The following is a 14,302-nucleotide window of genomic DNA, read 5'->3' as shown; positions in this document are numbered from 1 at the left end:
TCATCACCTTTCTATACAGAAGGAAATAGTGGTGTGGCTGTAAAGGTCCTTTAAGGTGGGTAGGTAGGGGAACCGGCCTGTGTAGGGTCGTCCTAGAAGGAGCATCTGCCTTGTAGTTCATCCTTACCCGTAGTCTGTTCTAAACTGCAAGCCTGAGTGAGTTCTTCTGCCATCCTGACCTGTAAGAATCTTTGTGATTGACATATTAGAAGATTTAGCAGCAAGTTGTGCTGAATGAGTACATATAGGCCATGGTTTTATGGAGTTTAATGCATTGACCACAACTAAATGAAATATGATAGGTTACAATGCACAAGTTCCTGAGAGTAGACTAGAACAAACTCGGAAGTATCTACTCTTTGCTTTTTGGGCACTTAGTCCTTTGTTGCTGTGCTAACACAGATATTTTTCCCTTACTTTTTTTTTTTTTCTTGAAAGAGACAGAAGCACTTGTGCAGCACCTGTATGTGTAAATGCAGTTTCTGGTTTGAAGTAGTATAAAGTGAACGATTTTGTCCCCTGAAGTATGTATCTGCCAAGATTTTCAGACTCCTTGTAGTAGAAAGCATCAGACAAAAGTAACTTGCTTACTGAATAAGGTTGCTTTATTAGTTAATATACACATGCAACCAGAGCAATATTTACAGTGTCTGTTGTTCCTGTTTTGAAAAACATCAGGTTACAGATGAGATGCTGCTGCCATTTTTGCAGGGAATTAGAGCTGTTTTAAGGTAAAGACTATTTTTGGTTTGGATGTATGGCCTGGATTGGGTAGGCTCTGGGCGCTGAAGTAAATGAAGGTTGAGTGCTGCACTAAAACCAGCTGGAGAAGGAAGAGAGTTATATGTAGCCAAGGGCGGGCTCAAAAGCTGAATTTTATGTTACAAGTTGCTGGATGAATTATCTTGAGGTTGTAGGGAGATGCTCTAAGACCTGCAGCAAAAGATGTAAACAGTGGGTTGAGTTTCATATTAAAAAAAAAAAAAAATTATGTTAGCCTTGGAGCCATTAAGATGCAACCCTGGAGGAACAGCTGAGTGGTGGTCTTGCTGGACCCGCAGAATCATGTGTTTCCATGGCTACAGTTTCATAGCTCGTATCTTTAGAATTATGAAAGCTCCAGACCAATTCTGTCTGTGATGTCAACCTTGAACTTCCCTGACATCTTTTTAATCCAGTCATCTGCCTGTCTCCATTCTGTAATTTAGCCTGATGGACTGCAGAGCTACATTCTAGGCAAGTGCCATGGAAACGCCTAGACATCATCATTAAGACACAAGCTGGGGGAGGAAGAACTGGGCTCTCACTCTTTCATGCACACTTTATCGTGTGTTACGAGTGTGTGTATCCACACATACACATACAGACTTTGTGCAACAGGATCCTCCCCAGTCCTAGGAAGCAGTTGACCCTAGTTGGAGCGCTTTATCCCACTTGAACCCAGAATAATATGAGTATTGTTAATGTTTGCTTTGACTTCTATTGCATCCATTGACTGCTAGACTTCCAACCACGCTCTTCATCATCTTTCTGCCATCTCCTTTCTAATCCCATCACTGCTCTTTCTAAGTCATCCCTTTGCATCATGTCCCTTCCTTCTGTCCCCCACTTTCCTGTGAAGTTGTTCTTTTGCAGCATTGCCTTCCAAACAAAAACGAACAAGAGAACTTGTGGCTAACTGTGCTTTAATGTTAATTCTCTTCCTGTCAGCTTTGTAGCACTTCACACATCTTTGGTGTTCGTCATGGTTTACCCCCGTGACAGTGTTCCTGTAACACAGGTAGCAACCCAAGAATGTCATGTTACTATCCTAACGATGTTATAAGTTAATTCAGGAGTGGGTTTTTGTCTGGGGGATTTGGGTTAGTGGGTGTTTTTTTTCGTTTTGTTGAGGGGTGAGTGGAGAAGATAGCCCTTGTGTTGCACTTGTCCTGAACTTACTAACAAAGAAAACATCTCATACCAGTATGTGTCTCTTGTTTGCCCCATTCACACTGCATGTAGGTGGATTTGTATGTGCAGCTCTGACTGGTTTTTTAGAACGCAGAAGAGAATACATGGATTTATTTGTAGGCTACTACATCAGCATATCTTTCTTAGTTATTTGCCCGAAATTATAGTTATTACTACTCATGAATTAATTTCTCCAGTTTGTATTTCTGTAATAATACAATATACATTATGTTACAGCCTTTGAATTTTCAAGTGAGTTTTGCTGCTGCAAATTTGAACTAGAAAATCTGTAGTGGTATGATGGTATGTCCTATTTTCATCTGTATGTTGTCCGAATTTTAATCAGACTATTTGTCAATTTAGAAGAAATGATCAACCTTTTCTAATTGACTGCAACTTTCTGTTTTTAAAGGGACAAAAGAACATAATAAAACTGCAGATTGATATTTTTCTTGGTTTTTTTCTTCCCTGCTTGTTCTGTTCACATTTCACATGATTCTTACTGTCTGGTTGCCTTCTTACCTTAAATCTGGTGGCGGGATATGGAGCAATGCCTTATCAACTTGTATTTGATGTGTTCTAGGTAAATGTGTTCCTGGTATGTGTGCCTGGAGCAGTATGAAGAATTCCCTTCATAAAATGTTCTTCTTATTAGAACTAAATGTAACAATGGTGTCAATCAAGTAGTGGTTCCTAAATTGGTTTGCTGGTTAGCTTCTAAGTTCTAGAAACATGGAAAATGACTATGGTAAAGCTTTCATGCTTTTCGTATGAGACTGACTTGCAATGGATTTTGTTTACTTCTCTGCTGAAGTGGTTTGTTTTTTTTTTTTTTTTTTTACTACTAAGTGACCTTATTTGAAAGGATGAGGTAGCATAGTTGTATCTGAAAAATAGTCACGTAAGTTAACTACAGTCATATCAGACAGGCAAATTCTGGTTCTGAGAAGTGCCTTGATATCGATGGTATGACTACCTGGTAGGAATGAACTGGGATGAACCACTCTTACCTGGTGCAGTTAACTGTCTTGATTTGACACTCAAATTTGTCTGAGATAAATGGAGTAGTGATCTGCGCTTCGCGTCAAAACTGAACCATTCTCACAGTTTTAATGGGTTGTGCTATTTTTGCACTGCTTTTAATTTCCAATAAACCACAAGGTGAAGAGAGAAAGTTCTAAGTTGAAAGAACTTCGGCCTCCTTGTTGAGAAAGAAAGAAGAAAAGAGAAAAAAGAAAAAGCTGGGTACTTCACAATTGGGGCAGCAGTTCTGCAAAGCGATAGCATTAGGTAGGCATTAGGCAAAATAACACCCCATGAAGGCAAAAAGAAGGAAAGGTATTTGTGCATTTTTGAGGAAAATGTAGCTTTTTGGGACACTGCCAGTTTTTAATGAAAACCAGAATGCAGAGTCTACATAGGCCATTATTTACAATGGTCTTTGTGGCTGGCAGTTTGAAGAACAATATGAATGCAAACGTAACTTCCTCCCAAACTTCTGAGAAACGTATTATAAGTCAACCAGAAGAGGTTTAGTGAGATTATTCTGTTTCTTGATATGGCAGAGCTCCAGACAAATGTGTGAAGGGGGAGCTTTAGCACCATCTGGAATCCACAAAGGCCTTCACTGCTGGCTGCCACCTTGAAACACTTACTGATAGAGAGATTTTTTTTAAACCTGTTAAGCGCTTTCTTAGTTTATTAAGCTTTTTCTGTGGTATAAAGCCTAACAAGGTGTCCAAGGATCACCGAAATAATAGAATGGCTTTCAAGTGGAACTGTGTAGTGAAGTCATCTTCTAGATGCAAAGAGCTGCAGAAGAGGTGTATTGTAAAAAAAATAATAATAATAATAATTCTCCAACAGGACGTGCTGTATCGTAGACAATTGCATTTGCCAAATTGCTTGTGGTAAGAGACCATGTGTAATCTTTTAAGTAATTTCACCTTCCTTTGTTGTAGATTCTGAGTTGGTTTTGGTTTTACACGTGTAGGGTTGTTACTTATTTTTCACAAAAGAAGTGTGGAATTTAACTGTTGTCTAAAGAGTGTGTGTGTGTGTGTTCCTGCTGCTTATCAAGATTTCCATTTTGGGTTCTTCCATAGCTAAAATATGTACTGCCAGTGCCAGATGGCACAGTTTCTGAGGGAAGAACTAGCTCTTGCTTAGTAGTAATGCAGACAAACAATACCAAATTAGCATAAGCAAATGTCAGTGAGTAAACATAAAGCCTGTGCTGTTTCTGTCTTTTCTTCTTTTCCTAGGCCATGGGTGTTGAAAGTGACCAAGAGATTGTACAGATGATTGGCACAGAGGAACACGTGATGGCTGCATTTGCTCCTAGTCTGGAAGAGTGCCAAAAAGCTCAAATTTTTACACAGATGCAGGTGCATCTTTTCTTTTTGCAAGTAGCCATAAAATCTAAAGATGATTATATTGACCACTTTGCTCTGTCAGCAGTCCACATACACTTTGTTTTTTTGCAGAGATAGTTTAAGCCAGGGGCTTTTAGGCAGCAGGCCCTGTCGATAGTTAGGCTTTGCTCTGAACTGCTTAACTGAAAGGAAGCAAAGTCAATAAATTCTTTGTTTTCAGAAGCCTGGGGTTATGTTGTAATGCATGTGAAAAGTAGTGACATCCTTAAATTCAGAGTGCACCTCATCGTTTTATACCTAGATGAAACTCAGCAAGTACACAAAAGAACTGGAGATGAAAAAGCCTAATGAGATAAACTAGATGTCTTTGGTATTTACACAATCTTTTTTCTTATACCTACAATCCTTACTGTAGTAATCATAATCTTTCAACACTTCCAATTCCAGATGTTATCAGGACAAGATAGGCAACACGTATGCATGTATTATAATCATAGTCGTGTTCAGTTCTTGAGATTTTTTTTGTTAGCATCACTTATGCAGTTTCTTATTTTCCACCTTGAAGTTTGTGTTGTCTGTAGCTTGTGGCTTTGCACTGATTGATTAAGGAAAGCAAAGATATGTGTGTTTTTATAGGTTACAGCTCTGATATTAACTGAAGATAATTGCTTCACTTGACAGGCATTGAAGTACATTGGAAACAAAGTACGAAGGCAAAGGATGTGGGGAGGCCCAAAGAAAACGAAGATGGAAGAAGCACGAGAACTGCTAGCATCAACTATTCTGACCCATGTTCTTGTATGTAATGGTTTCTTTCCCTGAAGTAGATCTGTGTGGTTATTTTTAGAGATGTCCAGTTCTTTCTTCTTCGTTCTGTAATGATGTCTGTATGTCTGTAATGATATAGCACCTGAAAACTTCTCACACAAAGAACTGCAGACTGTGGCATTCTGGAGCTAAACAGACTTCTAATAAAATCATACAGCTAAGGAGAGAAAACCCAGAAGTGATGTGAGACTTTAGATGCTTTTGGAGTATTTTAGATGGTGATGTTCTGTTTGGTCTGTGTTCAGCCTCTATTATTCTTTTGCCCTGCTTTAGAACATGGTGGCGTAGGAGCAACTTTGGTGCTAGTTGGGATTTAAAAGAAAAAAACATAGCAAAAACCGACCAAATATGCAAAATATTCACAATGGAAAAACATTCATTTAAGGAAAATATGAAAGTATTATTTTTTTTAGTCTTTTAAAAAAAGTGATGGCCAGAAATGGTGTTGGTTGCAATGACATCAGTCCTTTTGAAAACAAAACAGGAACTGATGGTCTTACAGAAGCTGATCAGGATGCAATAACGACAAGTTTTGAACAAACCTCTCTCATCCTCCTCACAGAAATGCTCCTATAATGCAAGAACTTTAAGTTTTATCCTGGTTAGTTTTGGGACTAAGACAGGTGGACTTCTGGAAAGTGTGATTTCAATCAAGGAAGAAGTACGGATTTGGTTTGTGTGGTCAAAATATGAAATAAGACAGCTGCAAATCTCTGTGAGAGCAACATGCTAGTGTTTGAAAATGAGCAGTAAAAAAAATGATCCTTATCCCAGATTACCCAGATTTTGACTGTGAGACAAAAGACTGTTCTATATGGAAAAATCAGTGCAATTTGTGTGGAAGAGCTTTGCTGACATGGCAGAAATGTCTTTGTTTGCTTTGTTGTGGAGATGAAGTAAATCATCCTTAAACTGAAGAAAAATATTTTAACTGAGTCAAAAGTAATCTGTTTATGAAATGCTGTACCACTGAATTATAGCCAGACACTGTCAGCTGTTACTTCAGGTCTTTACCTGTACCTGTACTACTTGCTCTGAAAGAAATGCCTCCAGTTTATTTCCATGGAAACTACAACAGATACAAAGAGTACAGTAACGCTATTTGATAGAGAACATTCTCAACTACAGAATGCTATTTTGTAATCCTTTTGTCCAGCCATGTTCTCTTGTGTTTTAAATTGGTGTCTGAGTCAGAACTGAGGAATTGGTCCTGAAGCATCAGTTTGTTCTTCATTTCTTTCATTACAGGTGAAGGAGTTCAATTTCCGTGCCAAATGCATTTACACAGCAGTAATGGTGCGCAGAGTAATTCTGGCTCAAGGAGAAAATAAAGTAGATGACAGAGACTACTATGGAAATAAACGCTTGGAGTTGGCAGGGCAGGTAGGTTTTTACTTCAGAGCTAAGGCTCTTTTGGGGTTTTGTTAGTACCTGTTTTTAAAAGAGGTATAATAAGGGGAATCCCTGCCTTCTCAACTGAAGCATTTTCCTCTGGTATTATTTTCATTAGCTTTTCTGTTTTAACTCATAGATAGGTTGTTGGGACTAATAAACTGTATCCTGACTTCTGTTCTGCCCCTCCAACAAATGAAAAGGCAAAACTGTTAATACTGCATCAGTTTTACTTCCATTGTACCTTTGTCAGTGCCAAGACTTCTGCAGTAAATCCATCCCCCCATACAGAAGCATTGTACTGAGAGAACTTATATATTAAACCAGGGCTCAGCCTCTGTGGAGAACCCAGGTTCTGCAACAGTTAGCAGAACAACTGCTTGAGCCATCTGTAATTAGGAGAAGTCCCTGTGATTGGTTATTTGTTATCAACTGCTCATCTAGCCTTTAGAGTAACATGATTAGTATGTGGTTTAAAGCCTTACTAGATACTTCTTTTCTGGCAATAAGCTCTGTTTTGAGCCTTCAAAAATGGAAGCGCAAACACTTGATTTGCTTCAGAAGCCCTTGCTGTGTTTTCTGGGTGCAGCTGTGTGCCTTCTGGTTCTGACAGAAAATGACTAGTGGGAAAAATCTTCAGCTTACTAAAGGCAGAACTAGGAGGGATTATTTGAAATTTCTGAAAATAGTAGGTTAACTTGACTGACTAATTAAAGTAGAGTGCATGGGTTTCTTTGCTTGCTGAATTTATGCATGATTGGCACCATTCTTTTGCAAGGAGGCTGGTGGCTAACGGCTGTTGGCGAAATGAAGTTTAGAAAGTCATAGAATGTTTAAGGTTGGAAAAGACCACTAAAATCATGTAGTCCAACCATCAACCCGCCATGTTTTCCTAAAGCAGTACGAATTTGCCTATTGGGTGAAGGAACAGCTTAATTATCCTGGCATGGATGTTTTCTTTAGATAACAATTGGATTTCATTGTTCTAATCTCTGTGAATTTAAGTTGGAGTTATTGCAGTCAATATAATCTGTGATTATTGATCACGCATCAGAAATCCAAACAAATATACATAATTTATCATGGGAAATTGCATTTCTGCTCCCCACGTCCTTTGCCTTGGGGTTTCTGTTGCAGTACAAATAACAATATCCATCAGTTTCTGTTCCAGTCTTATGGGAATTCTCATCTTACTGTACTTTTATTTAGGAGTACAGTGCATGTTGCCTCACATCCCTGTTTTCCTTCCCACTCACGCTTGTTCTCATCCACATGTGTGAACGCAAATACAGATTGCATGTGCACACACAGTTTGCAGTCACTTCAGAATAAAAATGTACTTTGCTTCCTAGTTGTCAGCAGAATTAGGATGGTGCTCTGAGTACAAATTAAACAATGAAAATTCTTAACCACATAGGAAAGGAATTCTTTTCTTCAAGTTAATGTGTAATTGTCCGTTAGGATTCTACTCTTGTAGCAAAGCAGAATAATAAGACATAATTTCAATATTCTAGTGGGACAAATATTTCAGTCTACAATGGATTTATTTGTTGGGTTTGTTGGGCTTTTTTTGTTTTGTTTTGTTTTTTATTTATTTTGCTTTAGCATTGTTGCTGTAAATCAATGTAATTAGTGCTCTATCATATGCTCTTGTTTAGCTGGACTGAAAAGTAGTTATTTTTCTTGATAATTTAGAGGCAGAAAATAAAGCGGAAAGAAGTTTTTACAGGCTGTAAGAAAAAGGCTTCTGCTCACAGATGTTAACAACCAAAGTTGTTTTAAATTAACTGGGAAGGGGTCTTAAATGTAGAGGATCATCATAACAAAGGCAATGCATATTTTTTCTACATCAAGGAGAGCTGCACAGGGGGGAGGCTGTAACACTTGCTTAAGAGCAGTTATGGATCCCTTGTGATATTTTAAATGCTCATTTCAAGCTGAACACTTGAATTCCTCTCTGCTGTATTATCAGTTTAATATTGTTGATTTGATTACTGACTAAGAAGTGTAGAAATCTTTTTTTTGTCAGTTTCTAAATGTTTGTGTTTAGCTAAAGTTTGTGCGGATAAAATGAGCAGTGAGGGGGTTTTGTTGTTGTTATTTTTTTCTTTTCATGCCAGCATGTTCCTGGAATAAAAATCCTGTTGATTTATAATTTGAATAAAGGAAAAAAAAGAAAAGATTCCCATGTGAGGAGAAAAACATAGCGGTCTAAACAATGCAGAGACATAAAAGGCATTGTGTTTATAAAGATGTGTGAAAACAATAGCTGCTAATTTCACACCCCATGGGACAAGAGAGTACGAAATGTGCTTTAGCTTTAGATAACAGAGTTGTATCCACTAGCCAAGCTGGTTTACAGAGCTTTCTCTTAGTCTTTCTGCCACGAGAGGCTTGGTAGGCCAGGTGCCAGCTGAGGTGTTAGCAAAACCTACCGATTTCAGGCTTAATCTTTTCACCTACCTTTTCTGTTTCCTTAATGTGTTCATTATTTGCTAAGCATTACTCTGTTCTTTGTCCTCATTTTTTTTTGTTTCTAATGCAGCTTGCTTTGTATGGGTGAGATATGGAACAGCACCAAAATCCGGCACCCTGGAAAGCAAGGGATTTCTACCCTGTGACAAAAGAATACCGCCTTGACTTCAGAGATTGGCTAATCCCAGCTGTTCTGATAATATAATTAAGGCTGCCTAATGTCTTTAATTTTGCAACCAGTTTGTGTGAAAGGGAGAATTTGGCACTCAAAAGGCTTAAACGCTAAATAGCAATCTCAAGGCGCCTAATTAGAATTCTCTGACATTAAGCTAATTGGTGAAACTGTATTTCAGCAGCTTAACTTCTTTATTAATTTTTCTTTGGATTTTCAATGAAAATCAATTGATGAGCTGTCAGTATTTTTTTTTCTTTAATATAATTTGCTCTTTAGTGATCCTGACTTAAGCAGGCTGAAAGGCCCTGGACTAACTATGAAATCCATTGAATATTATCACTGGCATTCCATCCTTTTTCTTTAATCGCCCACTCTTGACCTAAATAATGTGGTTATTGTGAGACTCTGCCTTGCCAGATAGTCAGAGCTCTTACAAACTGAGAGTCCGTGAGTGAAATTAGCAAAGCATAACACTTTTCAGACTGGCAAAGTTTGTGTACTTGGGGTTTGGCTTTATTATTTCAGAGAAGAAGGATGATGTTGTAATCCCTACAGCACGTGGAACTAGGAGACTTTGTAAAGATTTTTAAGATCAAGAAATCAAAAATGGAACTATTGTCTTTATATGTGACGTGTTTTTATCAAAAGTTTCTGCACGGAAACCTGTTGAGATTAAATGTATACCAGGATTGACCTCAAAACAGTCTGTTTTGTGTTTAACAAGACTTTCAGACATCTTAAAACTGTGCACATCCCTTTTCCCTCCATTTGAAACACATCTCTCATAATCTGATTTTTGGAGATGCCAGTGGGTTGTCCTTCCTAATATAATACTTCATGAAAGATGTTTTCATTTCTAGTTGAATTTGGCTTTAAAAAAGCTGTGACACTGCAGTGAGTCTCAGGTGACTGAGTTTCTTTTAACAGTAGTAAGAGGAAGTTGCATTGTAAAATGGTACTACAAGGATCAGGAAGGAAGAGGGTCTCCAAAACCTTCATGATGTATCAAGACCAGGTTTAAAAAAAAAAAAAATTTATTGAAGACTCTCTATTCTGAATGGAAATAGGGTTCTGTTTTTGTCAAGAGTTAACATGCAGTGACATGATCACTATTCTATATAAGGTTTTACTATTTAATGACTGCACATTAAATGCTCTTTACATCTTTCGTGTAGACTGTCTTAGTCTACTCTTAATCTCTGTGAAAGGTAGTGACAATCTTGTATTGCCTAATCATACAACTGTGTGAGTTTCTAGTAGATCTTGTCATACTTAAATGCACTGATGCTAGTGAAAATGATATTTTATAATCTATGTAGCTGCTTTACAGTGTCATTTGGCTAACACTTTGATCAGTCTGGTTGTGACATGTAAGTGGAGAAAAGCAAGTGAAATCTAATGGCCCATCCCAATGATAGTATGAAGAGTAGTTTGCATTCTTTCCAGAAGAGAAGGAGATATTAAGACTATGTTTAATGGATACAGTTATAATTCAGTTTTAATTCTTCACATAAAAAAATTAGATTGCACAACTGACACCAGGACATCTTGACTTGTGATGGCTGAATGCCTAGCTTGTTCTGCCTTACAGTGCCTTGGACACTGGGAACTACCATTTCTGGCATTTGATAGCTGCTGTGTTTTTAGTCCTCCTGACATTCGGAGTTTAAATTGCAATGCTTCTAAAGAGATGTATTGCTGTTTGTTTGGTTGTTTTTTTTTCTGACTGTTGATGGGTGCATATGCAAAGATATTGTGAAGGTCAGAACAAAAAAAAAAGATTAATAGATAGGCTTAGACTCTTCTTCTTACTTTGCTTTCTATTTTGAAATTATTAAAGTGAAACATCTGAGAAATTAAGCAAAAAAAACTTACGAGAGTAATATGTAAGAAACAAACGCTGCATTTCAGCTGACCAGAAGGGTAGAAATATCGAAACACCTGCGTTCTTCCACTTTTCCCAGACCTTAATCCAATTTTTTTTGTATTTCCAGCTTCTTTCTCTTCTGTTTGAAGATTTGTTCAAAAAATTTAACTCTGAGCTGAAAAAGATTGCTGACCAGGTAATCCCCAAGCAACGTGCAGCTCAGTTTGATGTAGTGAAGCACATGCGTCAGGACCAAATCACCAATGGCATGGTCAATGCCATTTCCACAGTAAGTACTTTTGGTTTAATTCTAATATACAAGATTTTTCCACTGTACTGAGTGCTGAAGTGGTGTAAATTTTGTTCTGATGGCTCCACTGTCTTTGGTCAAATCTATCAAAAATTGCAAAGTTCTGTCATGGACATGGCTTTTGGAATTGGATGAAAAATCGTTATTCTTCAAACCAATTTTTTATTTCCCCATTTAATTAAAAGAGGTGTTTGTAGTATCTGTGATGGAACAGTAGAAACAGACCAATTTAAAATAGAGATTGTTTATCCAACTTGCTGTCTTGTGCGTTCTGCTTTATTGTGTGGTTCGTGATATTTTTTTATTACCTAATTAAGTTGAGGCTATATCATATGTGCAAAATATGATTGAAATATGACAGGAAAAGAACACATTGTGAAGGAAAGACAATTGCTAAAAAAGAGCTCTTTGAAGAGTGATGCCTTTTTAATTATATGAGCTAGCTAGTAGAAGTAAATTTAGTGATCAAATTTGTAGCTAGGAGCCAGTATTTTTTTTGTTACGTCAATGATAGCGATACTGAACTATTTAACTGGGAAAACTAATAGACCAGATGTTACTGTAAAATGGTTGGAATCAAGTCTAATTTGTCGTGGTTAGATTTTTGCTCATATCTGCCTTCTACTAGAGTGGATATCTTCATTCATGCCAGTGGACGAGAGCAAGATGTAATTATTAACTTTGTCTCTCACCTCGCATATCTTCAAGAACAGTTTGTGTGATAATCCCTGCAATCTAGCTAGTAGCTTGTAAATGACTTTGAAATACGTGAATTTTTAATAAATTAGATCAGTGAAAGTATTTTAGTTGCTGGTAGACTGCGTGCAACTTGCTTCTTAATCTTTGGAACTCTTGAGAGGGCTTTTCTGCCCAGTACAAAACTGAAATTTTTCTTCATTTCTTGTAAATAAAATTAACTCCACAAATTGCATTTGAAACAACCTAGTCTGTTACTTACAAATCCCAGTGTTTAAAGCTTATCACTATTTAATTTTATGAGTGCCCGAAACGTAGTTAAATCTCTATAGTGCACGTACCCAAAACAGTTGACAGATTTGTTTCTCTAAATGCTTGTGCTTTCTTCTAGCTGGTGCCAGTTTTTCCATTTGGACTGACAGAGATAAATCTGCAAACTATTCAGTACATATTGTGAAGTCTTCCTTCTTCTGCTGTCTTAGGACTTTTTTTTTTTTTTGTTACTGTCACATAAGCAGTTAAACACCATCTGCTCTTAAGCACTGAAAATCATTTCTCAGGAACAATGCCCAGTGCATACTATTCAAGAGATTAAGCAAATACCATAAACATCGTTCTTGGAAACAGCAATCTCCAATCTCACCAGAATGCTTCAGTGATAGTCCCAAAGAGCATGAGATAACTTAACAGACTTGTAATTACACTAGTAGCATGCAGAATAATTCATAACACTGCTAAATCCTCTGTACACTGGTGTTCAGTGGTACTTAGTCTGTGTATCCTGGAAATACCAGAGGAGAGTAAGTGAGCAGAAATAGTACAGACCTAACTGACATTTCAGAGCCTACAAAATCATGCAGTGCCATTGAAGAAGGAATTTTGATACAGGAGTTTTCAGTAGGAAGTCCTCTATCTTGCAGCAGCCCTGACCTGTTTGGGTTGTTTTAGACAGCTTTGAAGGAGTCACTCTGACACTTCCGAAGCATAAATAATTTTTTCACATTATTTCTCCAGGGAGTGTTTTACCTCCCTTTTCTGTTGCTGAGATTTCAGTCATTTGGACAGTGCAGAAAAACTGAGTGGTAGTTCAGGTTACAATCATTTCTAGCATGAGGATAAATTACTGGTTTATTTTACTCTCCATTCATATTCTGATAATTTCCAGTCCTGTAACAGTGTCATGGTGAGTGAGTGAGAAGGATGAACAAGTAGTGAGGCCTTTTGCTGTTGGATATGATGTCTTCACCCTTTCTGCAACAAGGGAAAAAGGCAGATTCTCATGACTACTTAACCGTCTCTGTAATGTAGGCAAATAAGCCAGTATCCATCCCAATTTTTCTCGCTGTTAATCAAAAGATGAGATTATGCTGTTAATGTATAAATAAAGAAACCTAGCAAAAAGATTTCAGTGCAGTATAGCAAGCAAACTCTAAATTCTTTGTTAGCTGTGCTGGCATGAGTTTGTCAAAAGGTTGCATGGATTAGGAGGTGGCAGTCCTAGAGAAAACATTCAGGCTCTTGGCTCCCTTTGGACTGACTGGTAGTGTGACTGGGGCAAGTAGTAACAACTGGGCAAAAATGTGCTGTATCTACTGACTCAGGTACCAGGAACTCTCTATATATGGAGTATGGATCTTGAAATCAAGATACATAGTATCTAAATTTAATAGCCTGCTGAAACATTAGTTTAGGTTGCAGTGAACTGCTGGGTATTGGTAGATATTATTGTATCTACTTGCCATTTAAACGTGATTGTGTTCTAGAACATTCTCTGAACTCCTTTGTTCTAGTTGAAACCACAAGTAACACTGCCCTTGACAGTCACAAAGCGTGAAATCATTGGTATATGAATGAATCTCTTCTAGTTGATGTAAACTCACTGGAGAAGTGTGGATAGACCTAAAACCTCCCACCCTTCTTTGAAGATAAGACACATGAATGAGTCTTTTTCCTCTGGATTCTGATACCCAAAGGTTTTGAGAAAGCGCACATGACTTTGATGTCAGATTGCTTCAGTATAACCATCTGTGTTTCCTATCAAAATAAATCACAAAAAAGACAGAACTGAAGCAGGACCTACTGTAAAAGTATATTTCACACACAAAAGAAGCACCCCTTTTGTTGACATACTCAAAAAGGCCAGAAAAACTTTTACTTTTGTTAAATTTGAGCATTGATATACCTGTGTGCATGTGAAGATCAGTCTCTGTGTAATTGAAGATGTTATAGCA

The 14,302-nt window shown here is 37.5% G+C and overlaps 1 protein-coding gene across 1 annotated transcript in view; it reads left to right on the top strand.

The window, feature by feature from the left end:
• POLR3B (RNA polymerase III subunit B) overlaps positions 1-14,302 on the top strand; it is a 67,617-nt gene that overhangs the window by 10,906 nt on the left and 42,409 nt on the right. Inside the window, exons 10-13 of the mRNA XM_042837746.1 lie at positions 4,218-4,340; positions 5,010-5,126; positions 6,405-6,539; positions 11,193-11,354. Of these exons, the coding sequence (XP_042693680.1) occupies positions 4,218-4,340; positions 5,010-5,126; positions 6,405-6,539; positions 11,193-11,354 (537 nt within the window). The remainder of the gene's footprint in view (positions 1-4,217; positions 4,341-5,009; positions 5,127-6,404; positions 6,540-11,192; positions 11,355-14,302) is intronic.

Source organism: Centrocercus urophasianus, unplaced genomic scaffold (assembly GCF_019232065.1).
Source record: "Centrocercus urophasianus isolate 14NV4802_14NV808 unplaced genomic scaffold, USGS_Curo_1.0 seq_73, whole genome shotgun sequence".
In the NCBI taxonomy this organism is placed as follows: domain Eukaryota; kingdom Metazoa; phylum Chordata; class Aves; order Galliformes; family Phasianidae; genus Centrocercus; species Centrocercus urophasianus.
This window is presented reverse-complemented; position numbering and strand designations above follow the sequence as displayed.